General features: G+C 36.4%; 1 protein-coding gene across 1 annotated transcript in view; it reads left to right on the top strand.

The window, feature by feature from the left end:
- Nucleotides 1-15,011, top strand: part of LOC135081109 (neuropeptides capa receptor-like) — a 117,224-nt gene that overhangs the window by 78,800 nt on the left and 23,413 nt on the right. Inside the window, exons 4-5 of the mRNA XM_063975849.1 lie at nucleotides 3,948-4,089; nucleotides 13,577-13,680. Of these exons, the coding sequence (XP_063831919.1) occupies nucleotides 3,948-4,089; nucleotides 13,577-13,680 (246 nt within the window). The remainder of the gene's footprint in view (nucleotides 1-3,947; nucleotides 4,090-13,576; nucleotides 13,681-15,011) is intronic.

The following is a 15,011-nucleotide window of genomic DNA, read 5'->3' as shown; positions in this document are numbered from 1 at the left end:
TATGTAGATATAGTCACTTTAGATCCGTTGCAGCCCCTGAAGCTCTTTACGAAAGATTTAAAAGGCCATCATCAGCAACAAAAGAACTCACAATTAATTGCTGACCCCGAAAGGGTGAATTACGGTTTCACGCCTCCACTCGGATTTTGATAGGCTTTTAGAGGATAAAAAGAATAAAAATCTAAAAAATCTTTATCTAAATCATCCGGGAACAACGTGGCATGTGAAAAGCTTTACCTTTTTATGTTTTCGTGTTCGCGGCTTACCTCAGCGACTCTTGGGACGAAAAAGGCGTTGAAAAATCTGGTGTATAAAACACATCTGTTCTATTTACTCGTATAACCAGATATATTAGAATAGAGTAGAATAGAATTAGAATAGAAATACCTAGAATAGAAAAATATTTATTCAGTATCATCATACAAAATAAGTAACAAAATTTTATGGCGCTACTTATTAGTTTGATGTAATTATGTACTGGATGCGGGCAGCGCAGGACCGTGCATTGTGGAAAACCTTGGAGGAGACCTTTGTCCAGCAGTGGACGTCATTTGGCTGAAACGAACGAACGAACGAATTATGTACAGACCACTTGCTTTTTATGGACTCAGAGTCTCACACCAAGCCCGCTGGCAACTTGATGTTGGCACTACAGATTAATCATGTAAAATGGAGTTGAAACGTATTCTTTTCTGGTGAAAGGAATGATATTAAAATCAAAAATATTTATTCAGTTTAGACCACAAGTGGCACTTATGAACGATTATGAAGATTTAAAAAATATATATATTGAATAAGTTTCTTTTGAGCAAGTTCATTTAATTTAAATCACATAGTGCATCTATGCCTCATCTCGCATTATGCCATACATTCCTTCAGATAAGATGTCATCAAGAGCTAACTAACTATATTTTGAAATCATCTGAAAAATTCTAAAAATCTGGCGGTTTTTTACGTCATCTTCTTTTAACAGAAATCAGTGGCGGTTTTTCAAGTTATCTTCTTTTACATTCCTTGATCCCAAGCCAAATCTGGTCCAGTAGCCATCGGTTATTTCCACCCACGGGACGCAAGCGCTATTCAATTTTCAATCTTCATATTTGTAGGTCGCCCACACATAAACGTATGCTCGATCAGGTATAGATATTTGAAGAGAACCCGAATATTAAACGGAGTCGCACGAATTCTTAGATCACAATGTAAGATCGCATCTTCAAATGTATGAATCTAGAATATTCGTCTCATCATTCACTTGCTCAACATAGAAGAAGGCTGGCAATTATTTTGGTCAACGATGATTCGTTGAACGTGGCAATGCTTCCAGCCTTTTGTGAATATTTAATAAGTACCTAATTTTGAGTTTAGTTATTTTAAGTTATTGTGTTCCTTTGTTTATCCTGTTTAGCACCTTGCAAATGGGTAAAGTAACCATTTGCCAATTTTAAAGATGCTAAAATTACAATAAAATAAGAATTTAGAATTTTAGATTATGATTATACTTCTTTGTCACTGCGATAGGTAGGTGTTATGAAAATACTATTAGCATTATCGGATTTATTCTAGGAAATTAAAAAAACACTATTGTGCCCAAAGCATTGCAGAAGTAACATTTGATAACCACATTTTGTGGCCATTTATGGCTAAGTTGGTTATATTATTACGTTTTCAAATACCAAAATCGTAAATTACTTAAACGTAGCGTACGTTCCCTTACAATTTTCTTCTATTCAACATTACGTTATGTGGGAAAGCCGAAAATTACCATTCAGCCTAATTCTAATAAATCGTAGTTCGTGATAACATCGCAATGAATCTTGAAACACATTGTTTTTAAAATGAAATAAATTCGAATAATGTTTGAATTTCGAATAAATCGTTCTAAACGACTTTGAAAAAGAAATATTTTGGCCATTGTTCGTCATTTATTTTTCGGAAAGGACTGTAACCAGCCAGTAACTTGATTTACGAAATAAGTCTCCAGATTAAAAACAGCATTTGGCTGATTGGCTTACTTACTATTTACTCTGCGATAGACCGAAATTAAAGCAAGTTAGTAAAATGTCAAAACAGCTGAAAAATAAATCCTTCATTAAGTAGACTTAATGTATAATCTACAAACATGCGGCTTTTGTCACGTTTCTCCAAATCAACGCTGGGAACAGCTGACGTCTGGCACACTGATAAAAATGCCGAGCGTGTCCCGGCTCTGGTCCCTGAATCATCTATTTTTTGACAATAGAGATGGCAATAATATAGTCCCATCATACAAATACTATGCTATTTTTGGAAAGGAGACTATGTAATTATGCTTAGAAATAACAAATAAAACCCACGCTAATTACATAAATAAATTATTCCACAAAAGTCCTTTGATGTCTAGAATTTTCTTAGTGTAGGTTTGATTGAAATTGAAACATTATTAGGTATATTGGCTAAGACCTTAGTACTTAGACTCCTTAATATTCTTTTATAAGGTCGTGCTTCTGAAGACTGACAGTTTCCGATTGAGCCATTAAAGACACAAATGGCGGTTCAGCCCTCAGATGTGATTGCCTTTCAAATAACTGCTTTGTGCTGCATTAAAAAAAATGCTCTGTTTCTATAACATTCTGGTACACATGTTTGGCAGCATATTTTGAGAATATTTATTATGACGTCGATTTCAAGTCACCTATGAACTCGAATCTGGGCGAATAAACCTTACAATTCGTAAAGGAAACATTATTCGCGCTTCAATTTTTCTCATTACCCTACAAATTGTAGCATGTGAATTCTGTACACGATTTCGATGTTGATTCCATTAAAAAAGGTCGTAGGTCGTTGATAAACGCGTCTGCCTCCCACATTGACTTTATTAACATTCAAAGTCTATTTTCCACAAAAACTGCGAGGGCATAGACAGTTAGACACCATACCCCAATAATTCAAACCACAACTTTTTTTAAAAAACCCTTCATTCTGGCCTTAAAAACTTGATTAATTTTAAATAACCTGTAGATTACGATTTTTGCTAGCATTGTAATTGAAAAAAGTACTTAGTTTGATTGAGTTGACAAAATAGTGACGTCAATTGCTTGTAGTGCCATACAAAATCTATGGGAGAGTTTCGTTTTGACAGTTTTAAAAAGTACGTCAATTGATTGGTGGTGTCAACATGTCTATTGTGCCGTGGATAGAGGTCACTACCTCATCACTATGCAGTGAGACAGTATGACGTCTCTAGCCACCAAAATTAAGTGAGCGATCTGGACCCCGATTGTCCTACGAGTAATTAGTAATGTCTCCAATTCATTCGCGTTTCATCTCCAGTCTACACTTCAGACGCGATCCATTTCATTCCAGCTGATGTGCAATTCGGTTTCGCGGTTAAGTTCACGCGCAAACAAAGACGAAACATCATATTTTTTAATCTATAATGACTAAAACACAGCAAAAGTTCGTTAAGCGTTTGACGTTTGAGAAAAAGTAGCTTTCTGTCAGCTTTTACGTAAAGGTGCAGTTGCGCACCGTTTACGTTACAGCATCGTTTAAACTAGCTGTCAAAACGAAACCGCGATACGGATTTGTCAAAACAGCTGAAGTTCGTTCGTCATCCAGTTGCATTGCAGTTGAAACTTTTTAGCGCAATCGGGGACAGCTGTACGAGCATTTGTTTAAGCTTTGAAACGGTGTTCTATTATATTATGTAAGCCTTATACGTCCCACTACAAGGCACGGGCCATATTGGTGGCCACGAGTTGGTTTTTCTTCAGCTTGTAGACAGACACGCCTAGCACATATTCCTCAGGCCTATAATCGCGCCGGTGATGGCGATCTGCAAAATATACCTACAGTCTGATATGCTGTAACCTCACCCCGCTAGTCAAGCAAAATAAAGTTTTTGATTTTTTTCCCCTGCCTTTCTACTTCTGTGGTGGAAAATCAGCTAAAAAACAACTCTGTTTCAGATTCCGGCAACATATCCCTGGAGTCGGCGTTCTGCGCGCTGATGGCTCCCTCTCCACTGCTGGAGTTGAGCAGCATTTTCTTCTTCTTTGTGCCCGGTATACTCATTCTGTGCCTGTACGTCAGGATGGGACTGCATATCAGGTAAGTTATCATTATAAACTTAATTTAAAAAAAATAAAATTATAAATAACTTGAAAAAATCGAACTGCCTAAGGCGGGGGAATTTAACCCACGACATTTTCAAAAAAATAATTGTACAACAGTAAAAATATTTAGCTTCAGCGACAGCGACAGCTCGACGGACGACAAATATTTTTCCCGATTAATAACGCGAAAAATTGTTTCGCACAAATATCCGTCTTTCGCGCTCATGTCTTTTCGCGCTAATGTCCATTCGCTCTATAGTGTCTTTTAGCGCAAGTGTCCATGCGCGCAAATGGCTTTTCGCGCTAGTGTCTTCGCGCTAATGACTTTCGCGCAAGTGTTCCGATACGAATATAATCTTAGTGAGAGTGATGTTTCATGGCCAAAAATAGTTCATTTCAGTGTGCCTACCATGAGTTTACGTTAGGTGTGCTCGCTAGCGACTGCGTAAAAAAATGACATTTAAATGTATGACATATTGTGCAGCGCCCCTAGTGGCTACTTTCAAGAAATAAAATCTTCATAGAATTTTTTGACGTATTCGCTAGCGAGCTCACTTAACGTAAACTCATGGTAGGCACACAGTTTACTAGATTTGATTCACTTTATTCTTAATTAAAATTGAAAAACCAATTTGTTGACCAACTTATTGAACAAAGTGTTGACATTTCCGCGCGGTCGTTGGCAGCTCTATCACGTTTTGCGCTTTAAAGTTCCGATTCAATAGCTCGATTATTATTTAATCCTTTGATCACAACCTCCTACGTAAGAACGATTCCAATTTGCCTTCGGTATTTTACAAAGCACTTGCAAACAAATGACGCCGTTTGTCAAACATTGAGTCGTGCGATTTGTTGTCAACATATAGGTACCTGCAATAGCACGCTTAATTGCTCCTGTCTATCATATGGGACTGGGAATGCTCCACTAAGCCGTACATCCTTTGTCGTTTGTCGCTGAAGTAAATTATGATCGACTTGGCGTTTGCAGGCGTGTCAGTATATTATGTAGACATAGTTTGTGAGCCATAAAGGACTCTACATTCCAAGCCTGGTGGCTTTATTTCAAAAGAATCATGTCGACAGTAGGGATGTTTCCTGGGTAAAAAAGCAAGAGTTTTAATTAGTTCGTCAGTTAGCTTATCAAAAAGTACTCGACACATATTTTTCACTTTTTAAAACGAATAAAAATGTAAAGATATAAACCGTGCCAAAGTTCTAAAGTAAAAGTACAGCACTTTGTGACGTCGCGCGGAACTTCAACGCACTATAACTTTATAATTATTTGCTTGATTGACAATTAAAAATATCGTCGTTTCAGCCGAAAGACGTCCACTGCTGGACAAAGGCCTCCCCCAAGGATTTCCACAAAGACCGGTCCTGCGCCGCTTGCATCCAGGTACTTCCCGCGACCTTCACCAGATCGTCGGTCCACCTAGTGGGAGGCCTGCCCACGCTACGTCTTCCAGCTCGTGGTCGCCACTCAAGAACTTTTCTGCCCCAGCGGCCATCAGCTCTTCGAGCTATGTGCCTCGCCCACTGCCACTTGATTTTAGCGATTCTGCGGGCTATGTCAGTCACTCTGGTTCTCCTACGGATCTCCTCATTTCTGATTCGATCACGCAGGGAAACTCCGAGCATAGCACGTTCCATCGCTCTTTGGGTGACCTTGAGCCTTCTTATGAGGCCCATAGTAAGCGACCACGTCTCAGAGCCATACACCATCACTGGCAACACACACTACATTTAAAAATATACATGTCCAATATTTTTTTATATTAAAATTCTATGACTTTTGACTGCAAGTTAAAAGTCGACGACTTATGTCGGCGGGTGAGCGGGTTTAGTGTTCAGACTGCATGTAAGGTTTCTTGAAAGATTGGAAAATCTTTGTAATTTTTAATCATTTGTAAAAAGAGTAAAATAAGTCTAGTTTGATTGATTAGGTACAATTTTTGTGTGAGGTTTCTAAATCAATATTAGTAAATTTTCTATTATAGTTGGGATAATTAGTCAAATCGAATGGCTTCTCAAATTACTTAGTTTCTTTCCCGCGAAAATGTCAAATTCTTTTTTTGGCACTTGCCCTTTTGTCAATCTCATTTAACGCTGTAATTAAGGTAAATTAAAATTAGACCTTTATTGTTACCGAAATAAAATTTCAAAGTGAAAACCCTCAGCTAAAAATAACAACAGAACAATGTAATGCTAGCACTAGTAAAGCTTTAAAGTCAAAGTCAAAGTCAAAATTTCTTTATTTTTTTTAGACTAATAAATAGTTCTTACAAATCGTCATTTTGCTCTTAAGGAGCCTCTACATGTCTCATAATCTTTTTACCCTACCAGCGCTTCGAGACCAACATTTGGCAAGTGCTGAGAAGAAGCGCCGCAACAAACTCAGTCACCACTATAAATAAATAGAAATAGTAGTAATAGGTACATTCGATTCAGGAGCAGTTCACTGAATTTACCATGCATTCTTGTATGGTGTATCTTATAAGAATCGGTATACAAGATTGCCTGGTATATTAAACAAGGTAGTGACGTGCTAATATCTAGACTTACATATTAAGATACTAGTAGAAATGACTCGCATACATAAATTTGAATAACTTGGATTGACCAGTCCCCGAAAGCAGCGCCTGTTCACAGACATGACGAGTGAACCAGCCATCGCTTCACTCGACCATATTAGAGGGAATGTAACGACCAAACCACACCAACGCGTGCAGATCGCGACCCATAACAGTCCGCGCGACCTGTCATTGGCCTATGATAGCGCCGGCGATGGCGACCTACACGTCCGATTTTAATTTGTATGAAGAATCGGTCAAATCGAATCGGCGTAGTGTGCGCACCCATACATGCCCATACTGATCAACTGCCCGACTAAACTATCGGCCGACGAAAAATCAACGGTGTGCGCCTACTCTAAGAGATGCTACAGAGATTATCTAAAAGGCGCTTTGTTGAATGACTTGTGTCAGTTTCCTAGAAAGGCAAATTTTTCAAGAGAAAATATTTATACAGTTACTTCGGAATCGTTTTCCTTCCAAGAAGAGGGTTCTTTGTTCACTGGTATGTGAAAAAGCTCGAAAGTATTATACTTTTAATAAGTAGGTATTAAATAATTTTACATTAAAAATAAATCTAAAAATTAAATACTGCTAGTGAAAATAACAGTTATTCAGTTTTGACCAATACTTTGGCGACGTTCCTAATAAAAAACATTAAAAGTGACTTTTTTTTTTTAATCCTTGGACATTTTACACTGCGCTTCTAGTCCCAAACTAAGCAAAGCTTGTACTATGGGTACTAGACAACGGATATAAATAAACATACTAAAATACTTTTTTTTTGTAAATACATACTTATTATACATAGAAAACACCCAGTCTAATACAAACAACTATGTTCATGCACACAAATGTTTGTACTGTGCGGGAATCGAACCCGCTACCTCCGGAATAGTAGTCTGTTTCGAACCACTACATCAAACGGCCAACGACGATGAAGATGACTTAGATGAAGTAATTGCTTTTTATAACGAGTAAAACATTGAATTGCAAAATAAAATCTAAAAATATAGGTGTGTATATCTTTTTACTATTTTATGCCTATGCTTTGATTTAATTAATTTTAGATACAGTTCCAGTACAAAAGTATTTCTTCACCTACTTAGGCTGGGTTGCACCATCTTACGTTAACTCTAACAATCGTCAAAAGTCCATAGGTACAAAAACACTGGATAAGGTTTAACTGGACTCGTCTGCTTGTGACCACGGCTGCAGCATCGCAGCCGAAACTTCAAGCCGTGAGTACATAATGTAACTCATTAATAAACGTCGCGTTAAGACCCGTGTCTTACTATTTTAACTGGATAAGGTTATTATAGTTACTGTTAAAGACAGGGATGCAACTCAGCCTTATTGTTTCCTTAGTGCCGTCTGCCATTTTATTTAATATTTTTTCGTTTCATTTGTTAATAAGTATTATGCTTTTGCTCTAAAAATACCCTCAAATTGCAGAACAAGGATCGTAACAACTCGTGGTGTCGTCGTCCGGGTCATCGTACCAAAATCTATTAACTAGAGATGAAAGTTTCTAGTCAAATTAAGATCCTTTGGTCGAGTGTAGTCCAAAAATAACAGCCAGCTAATTACTTGAAAGGTCAAATTAAAAGTACAATGACTTCTAATTCATTTTTGCAGACAGTTTTAGGCTGGGTTGCACTATCTTATTTTGACTTTAACAAACGTCAAAAATCTGTCAAACTCCATATAAAATACACCGGTTATCGTTATAGTCATGGTTAAAGTTAGGTGGTGCAACTCAGCCTAAGTCTTTGTCGTGAATGAACAATCCGTTCAATTAAAGATAATGTCACAGATCGGCTCAGTTAATTTAGTAGTTTTAGTAGCAATTTACGAATAAGTAGTCAGAAATAGAAAAATCAGATTTAATGTACCTACGTAAGTAACGTACCTACTTGCCTCTAAAATCCATCTTACTTTTCTTTAACAAACGTCAAAAATTTGTCAAACTCCATACAAAAAGCACCAGTGTACCTACCATGAGTTTACGATAAGTGTGCTCGCTAGTGAGTACGTCAAAAATCTCTATGAAGATTTTGTTACTTGAAAGTAGCCGCTAGGGGCGCTGAACAATATGTCATACAAGCAATGTCATTTTTTTACGCAGTCGCTAGCGAGCACACCTAACGTAAACTCACAGTTATCGTCATAGTTACCGTTAATTTTAGGTGGTGCAACTCAGCATTAGAAATTAGAACCAACATAATTCAATATGAGGTGTTAGAGATACTTCACGTTGAATACAAGCGTGGCACAAGATAGTGAAAAGTAGATATTTGCAGTCAATCCTAAGCAAACAACGTTGAAAAAAAGAAAGAAAGAAATCATTTATTTGGTTCCAACTTAAAATATAACACACAGATAACAAAAAGCAAGTACAAGTAGTTAGAACCAAAATTGGCCACCGCTCAGCATGTGTCATGCTCTCGAGTAGTAAACAAAAACCCAGAACATGACGCTGTTATTCTGCGGTGACCATTTTTGGACACACGGACCACGTTGGCTGGCTGTATAAAACGAGATGTGGTTAGAAATGTCAAGACACCCAAATTAATTGTTAAGTGGCAGATTACAGTGGCTCGAAGGCGCTCTGTTCCCAGCTCGAGTCCTGTACATCCTTTGATCAGACCGCGTGGTGCTACTTAAAATTATCAATTAGTAAGGCTCCATTTCAGAGAGGTCATTGCCTGGACAATGTTAGACCGCGGGAACAACGACACTGTTTACGGAAATACGGGTACTTAAATGTTTTGGTCATCGACTTTGGAAGACTTGGAGTGACTTGGAGAGCCATTGTTTTCAATTGTAATGGAACTGGGAAGTTTAAAATCTTATAGGGGTGCCGTGTATGACGGGACACTTAAATAAAACTACTGGAGCAGAATACCTATGAAATATATCGGCTGTTATAGTCTGCTCATTAAATAAGTTTTAGAATAAAATGTTAAAATTTAACCAGAGCTGTAATCGAGTTTAACAGCGCTATTCAAGCGCGTATTAGCGTGACACGAATTATGTTGATGTTGGGCTACCGATTTGATTTGAAAATGATATATCAACTATCATTTTTCAATCGATACTAACTCATGAGCTATGATACTAATCGCTCTCAAATAAAACTAGGTTTTGACATTCTTCTTGCAATATAGGTACATTTGACACCAATAAAATAAACTAATATAGGTAGAATTACTTCCATAGAATTTTGTCATTAATTGATTAGCAGGTGCTGCTACTAAATCAATTAATTACAATTTCTATAGAAGTATTGGAGGATAAAATTACTGTTTGAGTGGAACGTAAGTAACTGTATTAGATTGCATTTTCAATTAGAACATAATACAAATCAACTTCCAGTTAAATTTTAATTAAATAGAGCGAATGATACAAATTGGTTTCAATCAGTACCTGCCTAAACATCGTGACATGTTCATACTAAACTAAAAGGATTATTCTCATTCTCAGAATTTTGGGGCTGTTTGATCGAGTTAAAATGTTATTCTGTTTGTAACAATTCAGACCTGTGTTGGAAATAAGTTTAACCCAGTTAGTACTAATAGTTCAGCTAATCCCAGACCGTGTTAATGGATTTTGGGAATCAATTAAGGTTATAATTAATCTTTTAATCATGATTGTTTGATTTATCGGTCGGCCGTTTGGTGTAGAGGTTCAGAACGCAACGGACCACTATGCCAAGAGGTCCCGAGGTTCGATTCCCGGTCGGGCAGAAATTGAAATGATGAATTTTAATTTCTGTGATGGGTCTGGGTGTTACATGTAAATTATGTATGTATTTATATTAAAAATATATTTAATTATAATTATGTTTATATCTTTCGGCTGAAACGACGACGACGACGACGACGATGTTTATATCCGTTGTCTAGTACCCATAGTACAAGTTTTTCTCATTTTGGGACTAGAAGCGTAGTGTAAAATGTCCAATGATATTTATTTATACTCGTAGATTGTAGAGTTTTCATATTGCGCTCATCAGTTGGCGCCACTGGCAAGTAAGGTCCTGTCACTTGCTTGTGGCAACAACTCGTGAGAACAATAGGCGTGTTTTAAAAAAAAAACCTTTTAGTCCGTCAATAATATTATCGAAAAATATTGGACACTTAATATCTTTATTTGTCAATCAAACAAGTATTTACGAAGTTATCGTGCGTTGAAGTTCCGCGTGACGTCACAAAGTGCTACCCTTATAACCACGCCTTGACGTCACGGATCTCTTCTTTAGAACTTTGGCGCACTTTATCTCTTTCAATTTTCATTAGTTTGAAAAAGTGAAAAAAATACGTGTCGAGTATTTTTAGATAAGTCAATTAATTCAAACTCTTGTTTTTTTACTCAGGAAACATCAAATTATAATAATCAAATACAATTTATATTTAAGCCTAGTTTTATTAGAACCATTAATGTAATAATTTAAACATAATTCAATAATAAAGCCAATTTAATTTAATAATTTTCTTCCTGGTATTTTAAAGCTTTGCAGCGTTTCATTAAAATCATTTAATAATGGAATATTCCAGAATAGTAGGTGCTTATGTCAATCATTTATTATGAAAAGCAAGTCACAATTGTATTAATTAATTAACGTCTATAACATTTGTTTTTGCGGAAATTAATAATTATTTGAATTCCTATTCGCAGTTTCAGGTAAAATATTATAACTCGCTAAATAATTAATTTCATGTCTACTCTACTTTCTAATGCTGTTTAATTAATTATGACGAAACGAAAGTTTAACCCTTTAAGATTGGAAATATAGCTCCCACTTTATTTGAAGCTGACAGCTTTTAAAACTCCAGTAAGAACATACAGGATGAACCATTAAAAAGGATTGTTTCTACTACTCAAATGCAATAACATTCCTACAGGACCAATATCTCAATTCCCAATCCTCGAAAATGTATGTCCCCATATTAATTAGCTGGTTACTGTTGTTTATTTTATTTGAATGAAAAGGTTTCTTTTTATGGAAGATTTGAACTTCCTTCTCTTAGGGAAAGTTGTTGCATTCAAGCAGTAGAATCAATCAATACAAGTGACAATAGTCGAACGTTGAAGATTTCGGACTTGCCGACTCGAGATCCGAAGAACACTGGTTCAAACCCTACTGCCGCTGGACTATTGTGGTGAACCCACTCGTAACACTAGCATATTTAGATTAGTACGAGGAGCTGATGGGACTATAGTAAATGCAATACTAGTATTCTTAAAAAAATATTTTTGTTTGATCACCCACTAATGGGACACCCTGTATAATTCGAGCTTCTACCTTAGAGGGTTAAGGTTACGTATTTCTGGTCATCAATCACTCATAATCAGCTACTCACAGCCCTTTTCCTTAGTCGCTTGATAAACGACGGGTTTTGATATATTTATGTTTTCATTTGCCCTACGCTCGCTTCCGCAATCTTTCAAGGTGTGCTTTGGAAATACAGTGTGAGTCACGTTAAAGTGTACATATGAAAATAGATGAAACTAGACCTATTTTTATCGACAAAAAAGGGGTCAAAAAATTTTTGAGATTTTTTTTTAATTTTTTATAGAATTTTTTTTCTTCCAATTACTTATTGTAAAGAAAACGTAATAACTTTTAAACTAAGCGGTATATCCTGATAAAATAAAAACAGTAATAATGCTAAATAACAGGCGATACTAAAAAAATACATAAAATACACAAAAAAGGCACAACAACATTTTTGACAATACCTGCACTATAAAAACTACGACAGAAGACAGTCCACCAAAGCGTAGCGGAGCGGAGATGTCTTTTGAATAACCAATCAGCTTTCATTATTTCCACATCTCTCCGCTCCGCGCAGCTGTCAAATTCTAAAGAAAAATAAGTCCGCCCGACACAACTCCTCTCTAACAATGACTTCCGCATGTTCTGGGTTCTACTACCTCAGAGCATGACACATGGTGATCGGTGGCCATTCTTGGTTCCAACTCCATTTTGCTTAATCAAACTAGGTGTCTGTATTAATTTTATGTTCGATCCAAAATAAATGTTTTTTCTATTTCTATTATCTCCGCTCCGCTCCACCTTGGTGGAAACCTAGCCTAACATATCCAGATGAAGTCAGGATGAAAGCCAGGATTATTAGTAGTACGGGTACAAATCGAATAACAATGCCTGCTGTAAGTAGCGTGTCCCTCTTGGGGCAAATGTTAGTCTGATGACATTACGCCAGTTGAACTGTTTATAATGACGTTTAGTATGGAAATAATGACGTTTAGTATGGAAATTCAAATTTAAACTAGTTTTCAACGCTTGTATAACTTATTTTGTAAGTAGGTACAGGTACAGTCAGTGTCAAAGAAATCGCACCTCCCGCGACAATAAGTTTAATAAAGATTTGATTCTGACACAATCATGGTTGGTACTCCACCAATATTGATGTTTTTTGAAAGCCCAATAAATGACCTTAAAGAAAAACACATTTTTCTTTTTAAACAATTAACCGGTACCATAAATGTGACTTAAAAAAAACAATATTGGGGCTCACCTCTGGGACCAATCAGACCAATTTTTGGGGTTTTAAGACCTAAAATGATCTCACGTGTCCCTTTAACAGATGGATAGCGATTAATCCCAATTTAACAGTTTTATTAACCGTAACAGTTGCCTCAAGCGTAACCTGTCGTTTTAAGAGACACTAGATCCGTCTAAATACACATTTTTGGAGTAAAACATTTCCTCTATTTTATAGGCTTTCAAATGGTCCCAATATTGGTGGGAAGTGAGGATACATACGTTTGAAAGTGCTTATCGCGGGCTGTGCGATTTATTTGACGCCGAGTGTAGTTTTCAACACTTGTATAACTTATTTTGAAATAATTCGTTCCAGTTTATTTATTCTATTATCTTTTCAGGTCGACACGAGTGATGGAGAAGACTAAAGTGGGACTGCTGAACGGCCACATCCATGGAGAGACGAGGCAGGCCAAGTCACGGAAGACAATAATACGCATGCTGGGTATGTTCATAATTCCTGTTCCATAGTATTCTCTTTATTATCATTACCGTCATCATCATCAATATCATCATCATCTTCATCATCGTCACGTCATTTAGACTACGAAGAACGAACGAGCCTCTCTAATTTACCAGCGGCAAAATGGAGAATTTGGCATTTACAAATTATACGGCCTGAGGCCATTTGTAAACATCCGTTTTTTTTTACCGGCCTACGGCCCGATTTTTTCGCCTGGTTAGTGTATGGTTTTTTGACATAGGACTGGCGACAAAATTTATTGCAAACAAAGGATATTGACTTTGACGGTCCGTCGTCCGGTGAAAAACGGATTTTAAACTTTCGCGTTCCATTTCAATTAAAATAACACGGGTCAACGTCTTAATGTAATTAATTAATAAACGTCGCGTTAAGACCCGTGTATTACTATTTTAAGAAAAAGATGTCTACAATCGGCCTAAAAGTCGTCAAAATCTTCTTTGTAACAAAATTGTCCGCTTTGCAATGGATGAAGCCGAAACTTGATTTCGAACTCCTCCTATGTTTATAATATCTAATCCTCTTAATGTTCTTCTGATTAATTTCGTTGCGAGTATAAAACTCATAAAACTCATTAATTTCTGCAAATAGGCTTTAAAAAAGCACTTTTACACGTCCCAGTATTAACCCTACCATTGCTTCAGGACAATAAATGGGCCAGTGCTGAGAAGAAGCAGCGCAAGAAACTCAGTCACTAGTCTTTATGACAGTTTAACTTTCCTCCGGGACAAACTTCACCTTCACTGGTTATGTTTTTATAGGCTAAGCTGTAGATCCTGGTTATACATACACAGGAGTTGCAGCGGTGGGTACTAGAGGTGGGAATAGTCCCGTTTCTTAAAAAAAACTGTATTACCGTGTATTTCCCATGGTTTCCGTGACGGTTAAACATAAATCATCGTGACAGATATTGTGGCCGATGGTTATCTTGAAAATTAATGAGACCCATTTGTCATTGACACTGAATTTAACTGTAATTTTGATATCAATTCATTCCTGTATATTAACATAAATTCAGTAATATTAATGATTTAATTAACGTATCCATGTTAAATTAATTTAAACAGGTTTTAACGCGTTTAAATTAATTCAATTATGCAACGCGAAAGTTTAAAATTATTTTTGGAATTAATGTTTAAATAACATTAACTAGTTCAATATTGTGTAAATTATGAAAAATATGTTATCGTCGACTGTATTTACTATTTTGTTTACACAATAACTTGATATTATTATCATTGAATTACAATTTGAGGATTCGATTCGGGTTAAATATTGGCGAAGATCTTTTAATC

Source organism: Ostrinia nubilalis, chromosome 19, assembly GCF_963855985.1.
Source record: "Ostrinia nubilalis chromosome 19, ilOstNubi1.1, whole genome shotgun sequence".
NCBI classification, from domain to species: domain Eukaryota; kingdom Metazoa; phylum Arthropoda; class Insecta; order Lepidoptera; family Crambidae; genus Ostrinia; species Ostrinia nubilalis.
Note: the sequence above shows the minus strand (reverse complement) of the source record. Positions and strands in the feature narration are given on the sequence as shown.